Source organism: Chelonoidis abingdonii, chromosome 7 (genome assembly GCF_003597395.2).
Source record: "Chelonoidis abingdonii isolate Lonesome George chromosome 7, CheloAbing_2.0, whole genome shotgun sequence".
NCBI lineage: Eukaryota > Metazoa > Chordata > Testudines > Testudinidae > Chelonoidis > Chelonoidis abingdonii.
In genome coordinates this window covers 45,778,881-45,797,109 of record NC_133775.1, presented here as the reverse complement: position 1 = coordinate 45,797,109, position 18,229 = coordinate 45,778,881, and the positions used below count along the sequence as shown (strand labels likewise).

The 18,229-nt window shown below is 41.5% G+C and overlaps 1 protein-coding gene across 2 annotated transcripts in view; it reads right to left on the bottom strand.

The window, feature by feature from the left end:
* Positions 1 to 990: 990 nt before the first annotated feature.
* The window catches only part of DENND1B (DENN domain containing 1B), a 250,487-nt gene continuing 233,248 nt past the window's right edge, over positions 991 to 18,229 (bottom strand). For both annotated transcript variants that reach the window (XM_032770891.2, XM_032770892.2), the window contains 3 exons: positions 16,667 to 16,749; positions 11,846 to 12,062; positions 991 to 9,506 (listed from right to left, as the gene is read on the bottom strand). In XM_032770891.2, coding sequence (XP_032626782.1) covers positions 8,949 to 9,506; positions 11,846 to 12,062; positions 16,667 to 16,749 — 858 coding nt within the window. In that variant the 3' untranslated portion in view covers positions 991 to 8,948. The remainder of the gene's footprint in view (positions 9,507 to 11,845; positions 12,063 to 16,666; positions 16,750 to 18,229) is intronic.

Sequence of the window (18,229 nt, the reverse complement as noted above, 5' to 3'; positions counted from 1 at the left end):
GAAAGAGACTAACGGCTGGAAAGAGCTGCCTTTGTGGTCTTTACACTTTGTAATCGGCAGTGTGCTCCCACTGGACTGGGTGTGTTCAGAAGACTTGGGTTCTACTGGCTGTGCCAACGGCCTGCTATATGACCATTGGCAAGTAACTTCACTTTTTAATACCTCTGTTTCCCCATCTGCAAAATGGGGGAAATGTTTGCTTCCTTTGCAAATTGCTTCTTCTGCAAAGGGCTTGGCGATCTAAAGATTAAAAATGCCATATAAACATTGGTTATAATTGTCTGGAATTTTCAAAGGGGCCTAAGGGAGTTTGGGCCCCAAATCCATTGGAAATCTATGAGATTTGTGCACCATACAGCATTAGGTTCCTTAGAAAAGCCCAGCTTATTTCCCAAGAATCATTACCTAAAGAGTTATCATGTCTGCATCCCAAAGTAGGCAGAGTTCAGTTTATCTGGGTAGTGCTACCGTCACTGTGTATTTCCTGGGATTTCTTTAAGGTTGTGGTTTGCTTTTTGTTGTAACACTGATGTTTTTTAAGGGATGTCTGACAGAACCAAAACCGAACATTTTCTGGTTTTCCAATATTTGAGGGGGCTGTATAATGTAGTGATCTGAACACGGGGCTAGGAGGAACTACTGAGTTGTAAGGCCTGCTTTGCTGCTGGCTCTCCCTGTGTAGGCTTGATCAAATCACTTAACATTTCTGAGTCTAGCTTGGGGATAATGTGCATATCAGCTGCCTGTCTCACAGGACCTTGTGATAGTTAATATTTATACACTTTGAAGATGCATTATATAAATGCTAATTATTAATAATAAACACTTGATTAGCTTCTCCAAAATGGGTTGTGAAAAGCTCATAGCATAACATCACCATATTGTTTTAAACTACACTTCTGATGAAAAAAGATAATCTCACATCCTTTTGCATGAGATATGTAAATCATATCACTACATCCAACAAAAACCTGCACACCACACTGGCTCTGATTTTGGTAAATTTTATTTTATAACACAATGTGGGGCACTTCATGGTAACGTGGAGTTCACCAAAAACTTTGCACTGACATTATAACTTGGAAAAAACACAATTTATTGTACATACACAGTGTGCTACTGGTAGTAGTCTTAAGGTCTGGTCTGTAATTCTGAAGATGACTTCATACTGTAGGCTAAAATGTGCGACAGCACAGAGTAAAGTCCTAAATTTGGTGGCAGTTTTAATAAAAGCCAGTGGCTGATCTAATTATAAACATGCTAGACAACAGTGTTAACAATTTATTTAAATACCTCTGTGATTATTAAAAGGATCAATAAAAGCATTATATCTCAAAACATCCTGTACTTCATGTCTTTCCTGTAGGTAATTAAAGATGTCCCTACTGGCCCATAAGAGCTTTAGAAAGACTTTTTCCAAAGATGCTAAAAAAAGCTCTGAAAAAAGTTAGGAATAATGCCAAGATAGGTTATTACTCTCTGTTCAATGCTGATGCTTTTTCCTTCTCTCTTTCAGACACAGATTTAAAAAAACAGTTATTTCTTTGAACAAATGAAACATTTTTACTTATCTTCTCCTGAACAAAATGGTGAATTAACACAATATATGCTTGTTTGTGTGTTGCATTCAAAACTAACTATTCCACAGTGCTTTATCACCCCATTCAAGTAAATTAATTTAAACCAGTTCTCGACAGAAGCTTGAAGGTTAAAACAAAATGTACATCAATATATAATTTAATTTACAAAAAATTAAAAGGTACTGGTAACAATTGATTTGAGCAATGATTTATCACAATTAGGGCTGTCACAAACTAGATTCTGGATATACATACAGTAACAACCATAAATTATTATCTAGCATTGATTGTATTGATTATATTGAGAATAGATGCTTAACTTGTTAAAAAAAATCAAGTGATAAACTAAGCATCAGAAGTTCTAAATGTCTAAACAGAAGTTACTCCCACTATGTTCTTGTAACATACTGTGAGTAAAAGATAGACATTATTACTTTTGCTGACTTGTTTATTAATCACTGCTGAAACCATGTCTATTACTATAGTACAATAACATGACAAACACAATCATTTCCAGTCACATTTGGAGATGCACATTTGCCAGGTGACAACGTACTGTTTATATTTTTATCATACAACCATATTAAAATGCTACATGTAATTTTATACAGTTCCAAAAATATGATCTCAAGGATCTGCTTGAAAAGCAGATGTGCATATTTGCTGGAACTAAATTACTTCAAAAAAAGAAAAGGAAAAATATTGCACAAAATCCAGTAATTTTTTGAAAGTCAATACGTGTCCTTCCACATCCAAATAGCTCCCTTACTTTAACAGAAACATAACAGCATTTTAAACAATCAGAATCAAACGTCAATTTACTGGAATTCCACTTCTATTGTTCCAGGGCTAATACTGTTAGTGGATTCTAAATGTGAACTTTTCATCTTTTGAACTTTTCATCTCAACTACAGCTGGGCAAAAGTTTTCAACCTAAACTTGTTTTGGTGAAAAATGCAGATTCAGCGACACCAAAACGTTTAATAAATTTGTATAACTTCACCAAATTATTTTGGTTGAAACCCTCAGCCCCGCTGAAATCCCACAGGCCCATGAATAGAGTGTTCACCTAACAGGTAGCAGATCGCTGTTCAAACCCCTTCTCCCACCTCCCAGGGGAGTACCCTAACCACTGTGCTAAAAGATACAAGACAGGTCCTTTTCCTCTGCTTCCTCTGACTGTTCTGTATAAGCTCATCTATAGGGGCCTGATTCAGTGGGCAGCCTTTGAGCATGCCTACTGGATTAGACCCCTCAGGCAAGTTCAACGCTGAAAGCTTGTTTTCTCCTGGTTTGTGCATCATTCTGGGGCTTACACAGGAAATAGATATCCAGTTGCCCACGGGGAGGAAGCACTGTGTGTGCTCAGGGGCAGACATGTGGGCTTCTAGGGAGTCCAGTGGGTTTAGATGCCTTCAGGGTTTCAGTGGGAATATTGGGCATAGCAGTGATCCCAAAACTAGAGACTTAGGCACCTAACTTCTTTTGGGCAGTCTGCCCATGGTGCCCTATGTGACAATAAGCATCTGCTAAGACAGAAACCCCTATGTAAACCCCTCGGAACAGCCACAATCCTTGCAATAGTATTGACAGGGAGGATGGAGGGCAAAGCTTCCATGGATCAGCAGTTGTGTAGGCTCTCTGCTCCTGAATGGGCTACTAATGTAAGTTTTATTACACAAAGGGTCACATTTTCAAAAGGGTCTCAACCTAGAATCTAGTTTCCCTGCATGAAGTTTTGTTCCCTCAATCAATTACATGCACATAAAACAGATTATAGACATTTACCAATATGATTTGAGGGGTGCACAACTGATTGTTCTGTAGAACTGAACCCACAATTAATTGTGGATGGAAAATTAGAGGCTATTTAACTGATTTAAAATTCTTTGCCTAGAAATATATAATTAACAACAACACAAGGTTAGGAAAAACTCATTCTACAGCCTGAAAGACATACAAACCCAAATTTTGAAATCTTAAAAAATTTAACAGTTAGGTAGGATTTCAAAGTTGCTCAGTGCTTGTCTAAGTCTGCTCCCACTGAAGTCAATGTTAAAACGCCCACTGACTTCCCTGAAAGCGGAGTCTAGCTAATGCTGAGACTTTGTGAAAATCCCACCTTCAGCCAATCAGCAATATCCCTCTCAGTAATGTTACGTGACTGTGAAGGTTTCAGTCAGGACAATTATTTCTCGGCTTCTCGAACTCCACTCTTCCTTCAAAACAAGCCTATTTTTGAAGTGATGATACCCCAATACATGGCACTGTGACTGACAGACTGTCCTCAATCATCTCCTGTACAGATCTTCTCTGCATGCATACAGGGAGGTCAGGGATTGGCATCCATGGTTCTGTCACCCCTGGACTTCTGTAAAGGATTTTCACAGTATTGGGGATCTACACATGGAGAGATGAGAAGGCTATAATGGGGGCCACAGATCATGCTTCCCCCCTGTGCGGGATTTGATGAAAAGGCTTCATTGGAGTCATACTGCAAAACAGCTGGAATGAGACAAGGCCCAGGACTCCAGAATACCCATGAAGATCCACAGGTTCTGGGGGATGAACCCTCTGCTCATGGGTTGAGGGGCCCAGCTGTATCACCCCAGTGGAACAATACAGGGAAAAGTCAGAGAGGGGAATCCTGAAGAGTGACTGTCCCTTCTCCTGATGCTCTCATGTTGTTTTTCTCTAAGCAGAATGGGGATATGGCTCACTTCATGGAGGCACGGTGCACAATCTATTAGAGATGAACTCAAGATCTGAAATCCAAGTCCCAGTGTAACTGACTAGGTCAGGACTTTGTCCCTAAGTATGGAATAAGAGAGTGCAATGTTAAATCAAAAAAATCTCTTATTTCCCTCATGGGGGGAAAATGGGACGCTCATAAAGATACTGATTCAGCTAAAAAACAGGTGCCTCTACTCGAGTCCTGAGCAGCTTTTTCACTGAACTGAGTTCAGCTCTCATCAGTAGATGAAGATTAATGCTGATGCTTTAGAAGGCATTAGGAGAATTCACACAGATGAGAATAGTTGAAAACTTGTAAAATCCTTGACATGGACAATTTTTCTTATCATGGGACTCTTTGTGATAATCAAAATACTGTAGACGTGGCCTACAGACAGACTGATACTGCACTAAGGACAGAGTAGAGCTGTGTTGGCTGAACATAGCAGAGTTGCTACTCTATTTGATAAATTTGGCATGGCTAACTGGTTTTTTGTTGTTAATATGGAAGATGCCTGGTAATTTTGTATGTTTAAATAAGGCACCAATATTAGCCTTTCAAAAAGACATTTGATGTCAAGTGGTAAAGAATCTAAAAATGTGGCTAAATTTAAATTAATCAGACATAGACAACGAGGCTATATGTTAAGGTATGTAGGTTCAAAAAGAAGGAAGACAATAGTCAAAATACTGTAAACATTCTACGAATCATATCAGCAATATGGGAAGGATTTGACATTAGTGTGGCAACCCTAACACATTCATGGCTATTGCAATAAAAATAATTGAAAAAGTTGAATTTTAAGAGTCATCTATTAACTTTCTACTTCTTCAATTTCACTTATCAGAGATGTGAATATTACTTATAAAACAATAACCCCTCAAGGCATCAGTGTTGTACAAATCCCAAATCATTTTTTTCAGTGCTTTACTCCTAATAATCATTAAAGGGACATTAGCAACCTGGTATTGTCTACAAACTATCCTCCAGTGAAGTGCCTAAGGGAGTCAGGTGCCCAACTCCTATCAAAACTCAGTGAAAGATGGTCCATTAGATGTTTTTGAAAACCCCATCCTTAAATCTCATGCTGCATTCCTGAAAGATGCTTTTATAGATTTAAAAGTAAACATGACTGGAATTTCTGATAACCTTATTTTTTCCTCCAAGACAGAAACTGATAAGTCTCTAAGATATAAAAGCATTTAATATAACATCTTACAAATGTGCATAGTACCTATTATCCCAGTAGATTCCTAATGTCTTTTCACATTATCTCATTCTGATTCCTCCTAGCCCTACCCAAGAATTCACTTCATTTATTGTGATATGGTGTACACCCCACACCAGTCCTGATAGGGTGAATGAGGGCCTGACGCACTAATTAGGTCACCTGAGAGGAGTGCCAGGGTTAATTGAGAGGGAAGCCCAGCTTGGGGGAGGGCTGGGCCAGCACTAAAAAACCAAGAGGCTGAAAGCAGCAGGCAGCTTGCAGGTAAAGGAGTCCACAGTTGCTCCCCTGGAAGGAGGGAGGCCTACTGAAGCAAGGAGGAATTCCAAGGCGAGAGTAAGCTCTGGGATCCTTTTCTGGTGTAAGGAGTCTGGCAAGAGGCTAGGAGGGGTGAAGTAGCCATGGGGAGTACAGTAGGCTCCAGTAGTAAACTGAGAACCAGGAAAGAGAGGATATGGAGGCTTGGTAGGAAGGAGACTGGGGAAACAGTGCCAGGGAATGGGAATGAGGACCTGGATTGCTCATTATAAGGTCGCTGAGCTGGAACCTGATATAAGAGGTGGCTCCGGATTCCCCTGCCTGCCACTGGTATAGTGGCACAGAGCCCGAGGAGGGCTGAATGCATCTGGCAGCAGCATCTGGGCAGTTGTCCTGTTGGACTTTGTAAGCCCACCAGGAGGGGTGGACTATAAATGGTAACCTAGTCAGAGGGGCAAGTTATTTGAAGAAGGGCTATTGCAGAGCAAGCAATGAGTGGCAAGAGCGACTTTCTCTGACCTGTATGCAAGGAGGCATGCAACCAGAGAGTGGCAACCCTGTTAAACCTACAAAGGAAAGCTGCCTTCTCAAGGGTGGGACTGTACACAGGAACCCCACACAACAGGAAAAGAATATTGTACTCAGTTGAATCTGGGAATTAAGGTTAGCAAAATGCAGTTACACAAATAAGAATGCAACTGAACATTTCATTTTTCTAGTGTTATCAGAGTAGCAATCAAACAAGAAGTGCTAAGAGATTGGTAGAACTTTTCTTTTTCCTGTCTTATCCTAAATGCCCCTAACAGCACAGCATAACCCACCTGGGTACTGATTCAGGACCATCAAAGAAAAATGCCGCTTCCCAATTCCTGTACCACCTCCTGCAACATCCTGTGTTTTCCTTCGAGCTGCGCCATTTAAACACTGTTCAGACCTGACACTTCCTATTTCTTGATATCTGAAAACCCAACTAAAATGTTTAATAGTTTATGGGTTAATGATTTTGGTCCTCAGTAACTCAGACACAGCTTTGCCAAGTGCCACTTTTTGGGATAACACAAATAAAGACTCCACTCGCATCTCAGATACTATGGTGATATGTACTACAGAAAACCCTATTACAGATTAGGATGCAAATCTTACAATCATCCTCAGCACCAATAAGCTGCTGAGGTCCTCTTTAGAAATATACACTGAACACACTTATAAAAACTTTCATGTTCTAATCAGCCAAGGACATTATATTATGAATTGTGAGTCCTGACCTTTTCCTTTGTACGTAAAACGGGGCACCTTGGTGGAGGGGCCTCATACCATTACCCAGTCATGCGGCCCATCCTCACCAGTGGTGTTGCTAAAATCTGCCTCCCCACTCCTTTTCTCCCATCCGGAGTCTGTAGTTTGGGATACAAGACCTTCTTTTACAATGCCAGGGATGTTGCCAACAAGTTATGTGAAATGACAAGATAGTATTAGACACTAGATCTCATGGGCAGAGCATTGAACAGCCACTGCCCCACAACCTCCCCAAAGGGATCACACACCAAATCCCTTGAGCCACCTGACATAACCAATTGCCTGATGCTCATGGTGATAAAACAGGAAAAGAAAAGCCAAATCACATTAGCCAAGAGGAAACTTCCTTTGTAAACCCAAACATGACAACTGGTGTTAACCTGTGCAGTGATCCACTACCAAAGTACTGCAGCCCAACCTGCCCCTAACCCCTAACTTCTTCAACTTGCTCTCCCTGGTCTGTGCTGAGGATACCACTAAGCCGTCCTTGCCACAGAAGAAGATTCCTGCTGTCGGTGAGGAAGAGTGGGAGAGCATTCCTTGCAATGCCAAATCCTGTTACTCCTTGCTTTGTGTTACACATGCCAATAGACAGTATTCAAAGTTGCCATTTTTGGCCTAGTGTGGTTCACCCCAGAAAGTACTCGTTCTGATCCACAGAGGGTAGGGGACAAAGAGGGGTGGACAAGGACAATGAAGAGATGTGCTCCACTCAGGGAGGAATCTACTATTTGAATTTTAAATACAGAAATATCCTTTAGGAATGCTACATGCTCGAAGGGGGATAAACGTTTATGCCTAAATATAGTACATGCAGCATCCATTTAATTCCCTTTCTTGTAATTTGCATTCTTAATAGCTGAACCAATTTGATGTCTAGTGTTATAAGTAATCTTCATTCATGGCTCTTTAAAATACTGCATAGCACAACTAAACAAAACTCCTAAGAAGAAAAACAATAATTTTGTGTTTCTTTTAAAGGGGGCTTGTAAAAATCAAATGGTCATGTTCAGCAGTGGCACAAATTAATTTTAGTACAGAATTATTAAATTGTAGAAATTTAAAAAACAGCAATAAAATCTATCAATTTCACTTACACTTTCCTTTCTGAAAATTCCTAGATGAAAACATCTACACTGAGACACTGGATAATATGTCTTTAAAGTGCCTTAGTTGTAAACAGAAGTTAAGTAACTTCACATTATAATTCAGCACTTCATGAGAGAAAAGAATGCACTATCTTTTCAAGGTCTGGAAGACATGGCCACAGTTTCTGTTTATAACAAGCTCCCTATTATTGACAAGAGATCTTTTAGTTTAGAAAAGGTCTTTTCCCCCTTTGCTCAAGGAGATACCTGCCATGGAAAATCATTATTGCTCTTCTGAATGTTTGCAAGTCATCTTGTAAGATATTTAAACCTTTTCCCAAATGATTAAGGCAATTAAATCATTACAAAACATCGATATTTGTAATTTTCTGAAAAATTTGAACTCTTTTGTTCATTTCATGCCCAACAGGAATAATACAGTACCTTCAGTATCTGGATATATGCACAAAGGAACATTAGTAAGCACCATGCACCAGTTGTATATTTCAATACATACAAACTAGTACCTGATTTAAGAGTGCATTAGTATATTTAGTTCCATCTTGTGGACTTAAACACAGCCAACGAATTAACTGAGAAACATATAAGCAGATGTCTAAATCCATGTACTAAACAAACAGAAGTATTTTAAAATGTAAAAGTAATTATTCCTTTGTGATCTTTTGGTTATCATGTATTACGTGGACTCCTGAGTAATCTCTCTTTAACCTCTCATGGAAGTAGTTTCTCTTCTCAAAGTTCCCTTAGGCTTTATTTCCACTGCTATTACTCGAGTAATGATCCTCTGAAATGTTTAAACTGTGGTGGAAAGCAGAGGTCATTTTACATAATGACACAACTTCATGAAGAAGCCCGCTTTCTTCTGGGGTTTCCTTTCCTTCATCCCTTTCTTTTTGCCAAGGAATTAGAATGGATGGATGCTGACAAAGGTTCACTGGGAGCTGATCCTCTGAGGTATTGCTTAGTGTTTCATTCGGTTTTATCTTCCTATGGAAGGAGTCATCTACTTGGGAAAATTCCAGAGAAGCAAGCTGTGCAACTGATCGTGTTGGAGAAGATGACTTTACAAAATCTTTAGGGAAATCCACATGGTCAGCACTAAGGATTTTGTCACTATTTTCCTCTTGCAGCACAGAGACAGATTCCATCTGGTCACTAAAATCAACTTGCTTCCTTGGCGATGGAGGGAGCTGTTTCCCACGAAGAACACTATCATCCTGACCAAGATTCCACTCCACTAGATCATTAGTACCACTACAGAGCAGAGCGAGGTTGCTCTCACTAGGTGCACTAGACTTGTTCTGAAACAAAGAATGTGTTGTTATAGTTAATGTCACAAGAAGAACCCTTGCACTCACATCACTGAAAGAAAAATCCTGTGTTCATGAAAGGATATACATCCCCTGGATTTCCGTAGATACAGAACAGCATAGCAGGGAAACTGCAATGCAAGCTTTTTGACATTGCCTCATCCCAATGTTTAAAGATCAGCTCTAGGAATGACTAAGGAGTTCAGTCTCAATTGCCCATTCAACCTTGACCACACAGCTGTGCAGTAAACAAAGGTATAGCTTGTGTCAATTGCGGTGGTGGTTTTGCATTGTGAGATAAATTGAGATTCAGACCCATGGCCACTGTTTGGCAGTGTTGGTCCCAGGATATTAGAGAGACAAGTGGCTGAAGTAATATCTTGTATTGGACCAATTTCTGTTGGTGAAAGAGACAAGTTTTCAAGCTCCACAGAGTTCTTCTCCAAGTTTGGGCAAGATATTCCCAAGGTCACTGCTAAGTGCAAGGTGGGACAGGTTGTTTAGCATAAGTAGTTAAAACACATTGTAAGACCTTTCAAGGTGAAGTGGACAGTTAACTCATCTCCAGTCATAGGACAAAAAAGGGGGGTTAGTGAGTTACAGATTGTTGTAATAAGCCATAAATCCAATGTTTTTATAAGACCATGATTTTTAGTGTCTAGCACAGTTATGACTTTAAGATCCTGGGCTCATCTTCTGAAAGTACTGTGCAGGTTTCCTTTGAGGATGAGGACTAACAGGTCAGATACAGAGTGATCACTTTGTGAAAAGTGTTCGCCCCTAGGTGATAGGCTGTTTTTGTCTTTTATTACTTTTCTGTGTGAGTGCATTCGAGAGCGCAGTGACTGTCTGTTTTCACCTCATAGTTGTTACTGAGCCATTTAGTGCATTGGATGAGGTACGCTACATGTCGTGATAGGCATGTGTAGTACCCACAGATCTTGAAAGGTGTGTTGTAGGGGACATTGCTCATTGTAGCAACAGAGAGACGTCTACAGGTTTTGCATCTGTTGTTCTGGTAGGGTCTGATGCTGCTTTGAATTGGTATGTCTGATCTCTGGGAAGCTTGCTTCTGATAATGATGTTGGAGGGTTGTTTGAAGGCCAGAAGAGGGAGTTTGGGAAAGTTTTCTTTCAGGATGTGGTCCCCCTGGGTTGTAATTGTTTAACGACACCTCATGTGGGTTCCACTGTGGAATGGTAGGTGACAACTAGAGATGTGCAGTCAGAGGTTCCCCCCCTCCCCCGTACAGAAGCAGATTTTCCTGGGGTATATCTACTTCCACCTTGTATTTAGCTGTGACAGTCTGAGTACATATCTCGGATCTGAAGAAGAGCTCTGTGTAAGCTCAAAAGCTTGTCTCTTTCACCAGCAGAAAGTGGTCCAATAAAAGATATCACCTCACTCACCTTGTCTCACCCATAGTCACTGGGATTTCTGTTCTTCATTTCGGTAATCAGTTACACACATTTATAATACATCTTTTAGTTCACAAACAAAATGGACATTTTATTAATGCAATCCTTGTGTGGTGCTTATAACATCAGTGTTGATATGGATTAGCATCAGAGTTAATTGATCCAGCAAAGGATCGCTAATATGGGAGTGCTTTTGACAACAGCAAATCTTAAGTACTAAACACGGGAGTTGGAACTTACAGATACAAAAGTATTTTGACAGTGGCCACCAACACCAGGGAGCTGATTTGATGAAGATTTTGAAGATTCAAGCAGAAGCTCTGCCCTTGAAAAAGAATCTGTGCCCTGGGTCCAATGGGACTGTGAACTGAATTAGAGGCCTTGAGTGGGCAGACCCATTTGCAGGATGGAGCCTTAAACTGCTACACTGAAAATGAAATGGTTTCTAAAGCAATGACTACTTGGATCCAATGACTTAAACAAGCTGGGAAACTTCCCCAGAGTGATATACTTACACCTATTTTCAATAGAGGAGACCAAATTAATATTAACAGCCTGTAGAACTATAACTGAGACCAATTCCTGCCCAGGGGATAGAGGGAGAGAACATAAGAAGCCTGTGCAGCAGCAGGGTAGGATTCCTAACTAGCCATTAGAGGTGGTTACCACTTCTAATGGCACACCATTGATAAGTTGGCTAGGAGTATACCCAAATCTTCAGCTGATGTGCATTCATACTGTGGCTATCAGCATGAGTTTGTTAGAAAAACATGCTTCTGTTTTTTGGAGCAGCAGCAAGGCACAGTTGTAACCGTATGAACTACTCTTGTATAAACTGGCCGTACATGCAGCTTCCACCAGCTTCTATTCTAAATTAATGAGGTTGCTTTACACATGAAAAAGATGACTAACCATAGCCTTATAATCAATATCATCCATTGATCTAAAGAAATCCAGGCTCTTTGCTCCTGAGAGCTTTCCTTGATCTGAACTGTGTGTGCTCAGCGTGTCCAAAATCTCTCCCAGCAAGTCCATTTCTCCTGTGTGATAAGACTTTACTCCTGTTTCACCAGAATCGTCACTATCATAAAAATAAGTGGAAGCTTCCTCGCTGTCTTCAGACGATAACCTAAAAACAATAAACTTGCCATCAGCTAAAAACGTAAAATATTTTATGATGTCAGAATGGCAACTTCTGTAAGTAAATAAGGATAGCTTATTCAGAGGCCATTTTAATTTGAAAGTGGACTTAACCAGGCGTTTGTTCGGACAATTTCACCTGCAAATAAGAACATGCAGACAGATGTAGGTGCAAGCAGAGAGCAGGTATCTACATGCCAAAGGAATAAAAGAGGAAGCTAGGTCTTGTAAAGTAAGCATTAAGTAGTGATGGATTTATTTTATGCGTATCATTATGAAAATAATGTTCACAGAGTACAAACAAACAGCCTTATAGAATATGTTCTACATATTAACAGTATTTGACTGGAAAATGATAACATAGACACCATTGATAAACAAGGAGAAAAATCATGCTGCTACTGGTAGCATGTAGATATTTTTTCTATTCATCAAAGTAACACCAACTGTAACTCCAGTCTCAATGCTTATTACCATTCTAGTTAAAAACTACAGCAGGATGCAACAACCGTAGCCAAGTGGCAGGAAGGAGAGAATGAAAGTCAGCGACTCCCACCCACATAAATATAGGTCCCCCATCTGCATTCCTCTTAATTTAGGTCCCAGCCCTCCCTCCCTCTCCACCTTCCACACTCATCGCCACCACCATTTTTACACTCATACTCATTCCCCTTCTTCCCCACTCCTTTGTTTCTCCCCTTCTCTTACCATCTCTGGAATGCTCACTCCATCTCTAAAAAGAACACAACTTCTTCGTATCTGGCTATCTCCAGCCCCTGGCTCTCAAAGGGATCTGGATCCCTTCATCTAACACTGCCTTTGCAGCTCCCCTCTCTTATGGAGGCCTCTCTTTCTCACAGACTCCCTGCACTGGATCGTGGTAGGGGTGTTGAGATTCTCCTCTCCTGTTCCTGCCAGTTCTAAGCCCTTCACCCTCCTCTTTCTCTTCTGGACAGCACTGCACCCTCCTCCTTCCCTTCTAGACAGCACTGCATGGTCCTCTCCCCAACTCCCTCTGCTGCTCTCATCTATCATCCACCCAACTCCTCATCATCAGCCTGCCTCTCTGATTTTCTCTCCTGACTCTCTCTCCTCTCCTCACAAGCTACCAAATTCATCCTCAGTGACTTCAACTTCCAGGTTGATGTCCCACCTGACCCTTTAGGCACAAGTTTCAGTGCCCTCACATATACTGCTTGACTTCACTTCCATGACCCTTCATGATATATCCCCATGCTATTTATCATCTTTCATTCACTACTGAGATGTTGACTCAAGTCTCCGATTAGCCCATGATGCCAGCCTTCATTGCCCACTCATCATTTTTCCAAACAAATACTTTATGCTTTCTCCCATGCTGTTCCTCCTGCTCGGAAAAAGCCCTTCATAAACACAGAAACGCAGGGCGGCAAGGATCATCTAGTCCAGCCCCTTGTGCTGAAGTAGGACCAAGTATACCTAGATCATCCCTGAGAGGTGGCTGTCTAACCTGTTCTTAAAAACTTCCAGTAATAGGATTCCACACCCTCCTGTGGAAGCCTGTTCCAGTGCTTAACCGTCCTTATATGAGGAAAAACTTTCTAATTATATAACTTACATTTCCCTTGCTGCAGATTAAGCCAATTACTTCTTGTCCTATGTCAGTGGACATGGAGAACAATCAATCATCATCCTCTTTATAACAGTGCTTAACATATCTGGAGACACTTATCAGGTCCCACCTCCTTTTTTCAAGACTAAACATACCCAGTTTTTTTAACCTTTCCTCATAGATCAGGTTTTCTAACTTTTTATCATTTTTGTTACTCTCTTCTTGACTCTGTCCAATTTGTTTTTCTTAAAGTGTGGTGCCACAATTGGACACAGTACTTCAGCTCCTGGGGCCTCACCAGTGGAAACTAGAGCTGAACAATTACCTCCTAGGTCTTACATACAACACTTCTGTTAATACACCCCAGAATAATATTAGCCTTTTTTGCAACAGCATCACATTGCTGACTCATTCAATTTATGATCCATTATAATTTTCACAGATCCTTTTCAGCAGTACTATAGCCTAGCCAATTATTCTCAATTTTGTAGTTGTGCTTTGATTTTGCCTTCCTTTGCATAGTACTTTGCAGTTGTCTTGATCTGAACTCAATAAGATGAAATTCAGTAAATTCTCCAATTTATCCAGGTTCTTTTGAATTCTAATTCTGTCCGCCAAAGCGGTTGCAAACCCTCCCAGCTTGGTGTTGTAAGAATACTCTCCACTCCATTATCCAAGTCACTGATGAAAATATTGAATAGTACTAGATCCACCACAGACTCCTGTGGGACCCCATCAGATATATCCCGCCGGTTTGACAGTGAACCACTGATAACTACACCTTGAGAACAACAAGGAGTCCGATGGCTCCTAAAGACTGTTAAAGACTAACAGATTTATTTCGGCATAAGCTTCCACGTGTGAAAAACCCACTTCTTCAGATGCACACAATGTGGAGTTTTTAACCACACAAGCTTTCATGCATCTGAAGAAGTGAGGTTTTTTACTCCCGAAAGCTTATGCCCAAATAAATCTGTTAGTCTTTAAGGTGCCACCAGACTCCTTGTTGTTTTTATGGATACAGACTAACATGGCTTCCCCCTGAAACTTTGAGTACAGTCTTTCAACCAGTTGTGAACTCCCCGTATAGTAATTTCATGAAGACCACACTTCCCTAGTCTGCTTATGAGAATGTTTATTCCCCATATGGCTTACATTTGGGTAGAAAAATCCACAAAACTACCTATTATTCTCCTTCAAAATCCTCCTAAAAGCTCTCCATTGCTGTGATGCCTTCAAAAGACTTGACAATGGTTAGGCTGCTTGTGTGCTAAGATCACTGACTTTCATGCTGACCAATATTGTCTCCTTGTTTCCTGGCACTACCTCATCTATTTGTTTGTATCAGTCTGTTGTCTCTTGTCTTGCATGTAGATATGAGCTCGTTGGGAGAGGGACCATCCTTTTGTTGAGTGTACAGTGCCAAGCACAAAGGCGTCCTAGTCCATGACTATAATAATACAAATAAATAATAGTAATAATATGTTGCCTGTTTCTCTGCTACTAAAAGTAGGATTTTATTTCCATATTAGCAGGGCCGGCTGTAGCTTTTTGATGCCCCAAGCAAAAAAAATTTTGGCTGCCCCCCCCCGCCTGGCTCTTTTTTTTTTTTGGCTTTTACATGTTTGCACTTTGCAGTTTTGATTTGACTATTTTGAAGTTTTTTAAAAAATGAAAACAGAGAATTTGTAGTTAGTGAAATAAAAAAATTCCTACTAATAAAAAGAACAGGAGTACTTGTGGCACCCTAGAGACTAACAACGTTATTTCAGCATAAGCTTCGTGGGCTACAGCCCACTTCATCAGATGAGCTGTAGCCCACGAAAGCTTATGCTGAAATAAATGTGTTAGTCTCTAAGGTGCCACAAGGACTCCTGTTCTTTTTGCAGATACAGACTAACATGGCTGCTACTTTGAAACCTTTCCTACTAGTATAATTTTAACGTTTAATTTGAACAAAACCCTCCCGCCTGGCCCAACTCTTACCTTGCTCCGGATCTGGCCCAAGGTGGATTCACCTCCCAACACCGCCACTCCCAGGGCCAGGGGTTGGGGCTGCTGCTGGATCCCAGCTCCGCTCATCCTTGGTCTTTGCCTTGGCCCTGGCACGAGCTGGGCTCAGCCTGGGCTGCCACTCTGCTCCCCGCTCCCCTCTCCCCTCCCCTGGCAGGAAGCGTTGCAGAGGGGAGGAGGAGGATGCAGAGGCAGGACAAGCCGAGTAGGAGCGGCACGCCTGGGCACCATGTTCTCCCCATCCTCTACAGCCAGAGCAGGGATGTGCTACCAGCTCCCACCTGGGGGGTGTGGGGTGGCCACTGACCATGGGAGAGCGGCAGGGACAAGCTGAGGAGGAGCGGCCTGTCCTCTGCAGCCGGGGAAGGGCCTTGCTACTGGCTCCCATCACTTGCTACCGGCTCCCATCACTTTTCTGGGGTCAGCAGCCAACCCCCCTACCCCACCCCCAGGCGGAGCCGGTAGTGCGGCCCTGCCCCGACTGCAGAGGATGGACTGCTCCTTGGCTTGCAGCGGCGGGGACAAGCGGAGGAGGAGCAGCCTGTCCTCTGCAGCCGGGCAGGACCGCGCTCCTGGCTCCTGCCTGAGGGGTTGGGGGTGGCAGCTGCCTGCAGGAGAGCGGCAGGGACAGGTTCCCCACTTAGCCGGCTCCCTGCCCTGCCGCACTCGGCAGCAGAACAACAGGCTGGTTACCGCCGCCTGGGGCGGTCAGGATCCAGTCGGGACGCCACTTCTGGTATGAGCTGGGGCCCCTGTATTATGAGCTGGGGCCCCATATATTTTGCCGCCCTAGGCATCTGCTTGTTTAGCTGATGTCTAGAGTCGCCCCTGCATATTAGACCATAGAACATGTAGCAATTTTTGAGTCAGGGGTCACACTGGCAAAATATTCACTCATGTGAACTCAACTGGTTTAAAAATCCATTTGTGGGACACACTGACATACATATAATCTCTCTCTGTCTCTCTCAGACACAGAGGTTGCTTACTTGCTTGTTCTGTCCATTTCATCATCATCATCCAGGGCAGAATCATGATTGCTGACATTGGGAAGTTGTTGGTTGAAACGCGTCTGGAGAGGAAAAATTAACATTGTGAGCTTTCTTTAGTTTCTTGCCCTTTGATCACTGTTCATTTGGGGTCTGACCACCCTCTACTCATTTATTTCAATGAGAGTAGAGACCCTAGAAGAATTGAGCCTTTGATGGGGAGCATTATGTATTATGTATTGATAAGGGAGGTCCTTTAGAGATTCTCAAAGGAGGACCAAAAGAACTCAAACATCACCAATAAAAGAGTAAACAATGCAGTACATTTTTCTTTATGGACATAGATAGCCTAATAATTCATGTAAATCCTTAATACCAGTTGAATAAGTTGAAGATGAAGAAGCTGCACTGAAGAGCACAGGCTATTTTTTCTTGCAAGTATCTTAGACAAATAACTGTGGTTCAGTGTTTCCAGACATAAACTTTAGAACTTCACACAAGTACAAGTGGCTAACTGTATATGAGAAATTAAGTCATTTCTGGAATAGTGAATATTAAATGAAGCATGAGGCTTTTTATGTATCTTCTTTTCCATGTGGTATGCAGAATTCTGTTGAAGTGTTTTACTGTACTTGAACAAATGTTTCAATTACCTTAATAAAAGCTCTGGGACAGAAATTTTGGTGGCTTGTACAATGGAAAGGGCAGAAACCTGCCTCAAAATTCTATGCATCTGTAACACTTATGTGACAATTAACATATGCAGAAGAGCCACAGAAAAGATCTTCACATAACAGAAAACTGACCATTGTGAAATGTGTGTGAAGTTGAAGTACCTATGTTAGCTAACTTAAAAAAACCAAACAAACCAACCATACACTACTATAGAGAAGTGCTACTGCCAGAAATCTGTACATCATTATCGCAGATGGTTCAGTGAATGTCTAAGCTTACAATGAGTCCCTGATGTTGAGAAAGTGTGGCTTTATCTCAAACTGCTTGGAAAAGCTCACTGAAGATTTCACTATGCCACCTAGTACAGATGCTGCCACAATGAACTAGAGCATTGTTCTACATAAACACCAACACAGTGTCTATAATACTTTTTCTTCTCCATGAGTGTCTCTGGGTATATAGATTGCAGGTTACCACAAATATGTTTTTCTTCAAGACTGAATGACAAGAAATATTTTAATTTATGCAGCTAAATTTTGTAGTACTTTTTTCATGGATCTTAGTCTTTTCTGCACTGCTTTACCACAGAGAGGAAACATATGGCCTTAATGATTTACCAGCTGAAAAGAACATAAGAATGGCCTTACTGGGTCTGACCATACTGGGTCCATCTTCTAGCCTACTATTTTGTCTCCCAAAAGTGGCCAGTGCCAGATGCTTCAAAGGGAATGATCAGAACAGGGCAATCATCAAGAGATCCATCCCCTGTTGCTCAGTCCCAGTCTCTGGCAGTCAGAGGCTAGGGATACCAAACAGCATGGGATTGCATCCCTGACCATCTTGGCTAACAGCCACCGAGGGACCTAACCTCCATGAACTTATCTAATT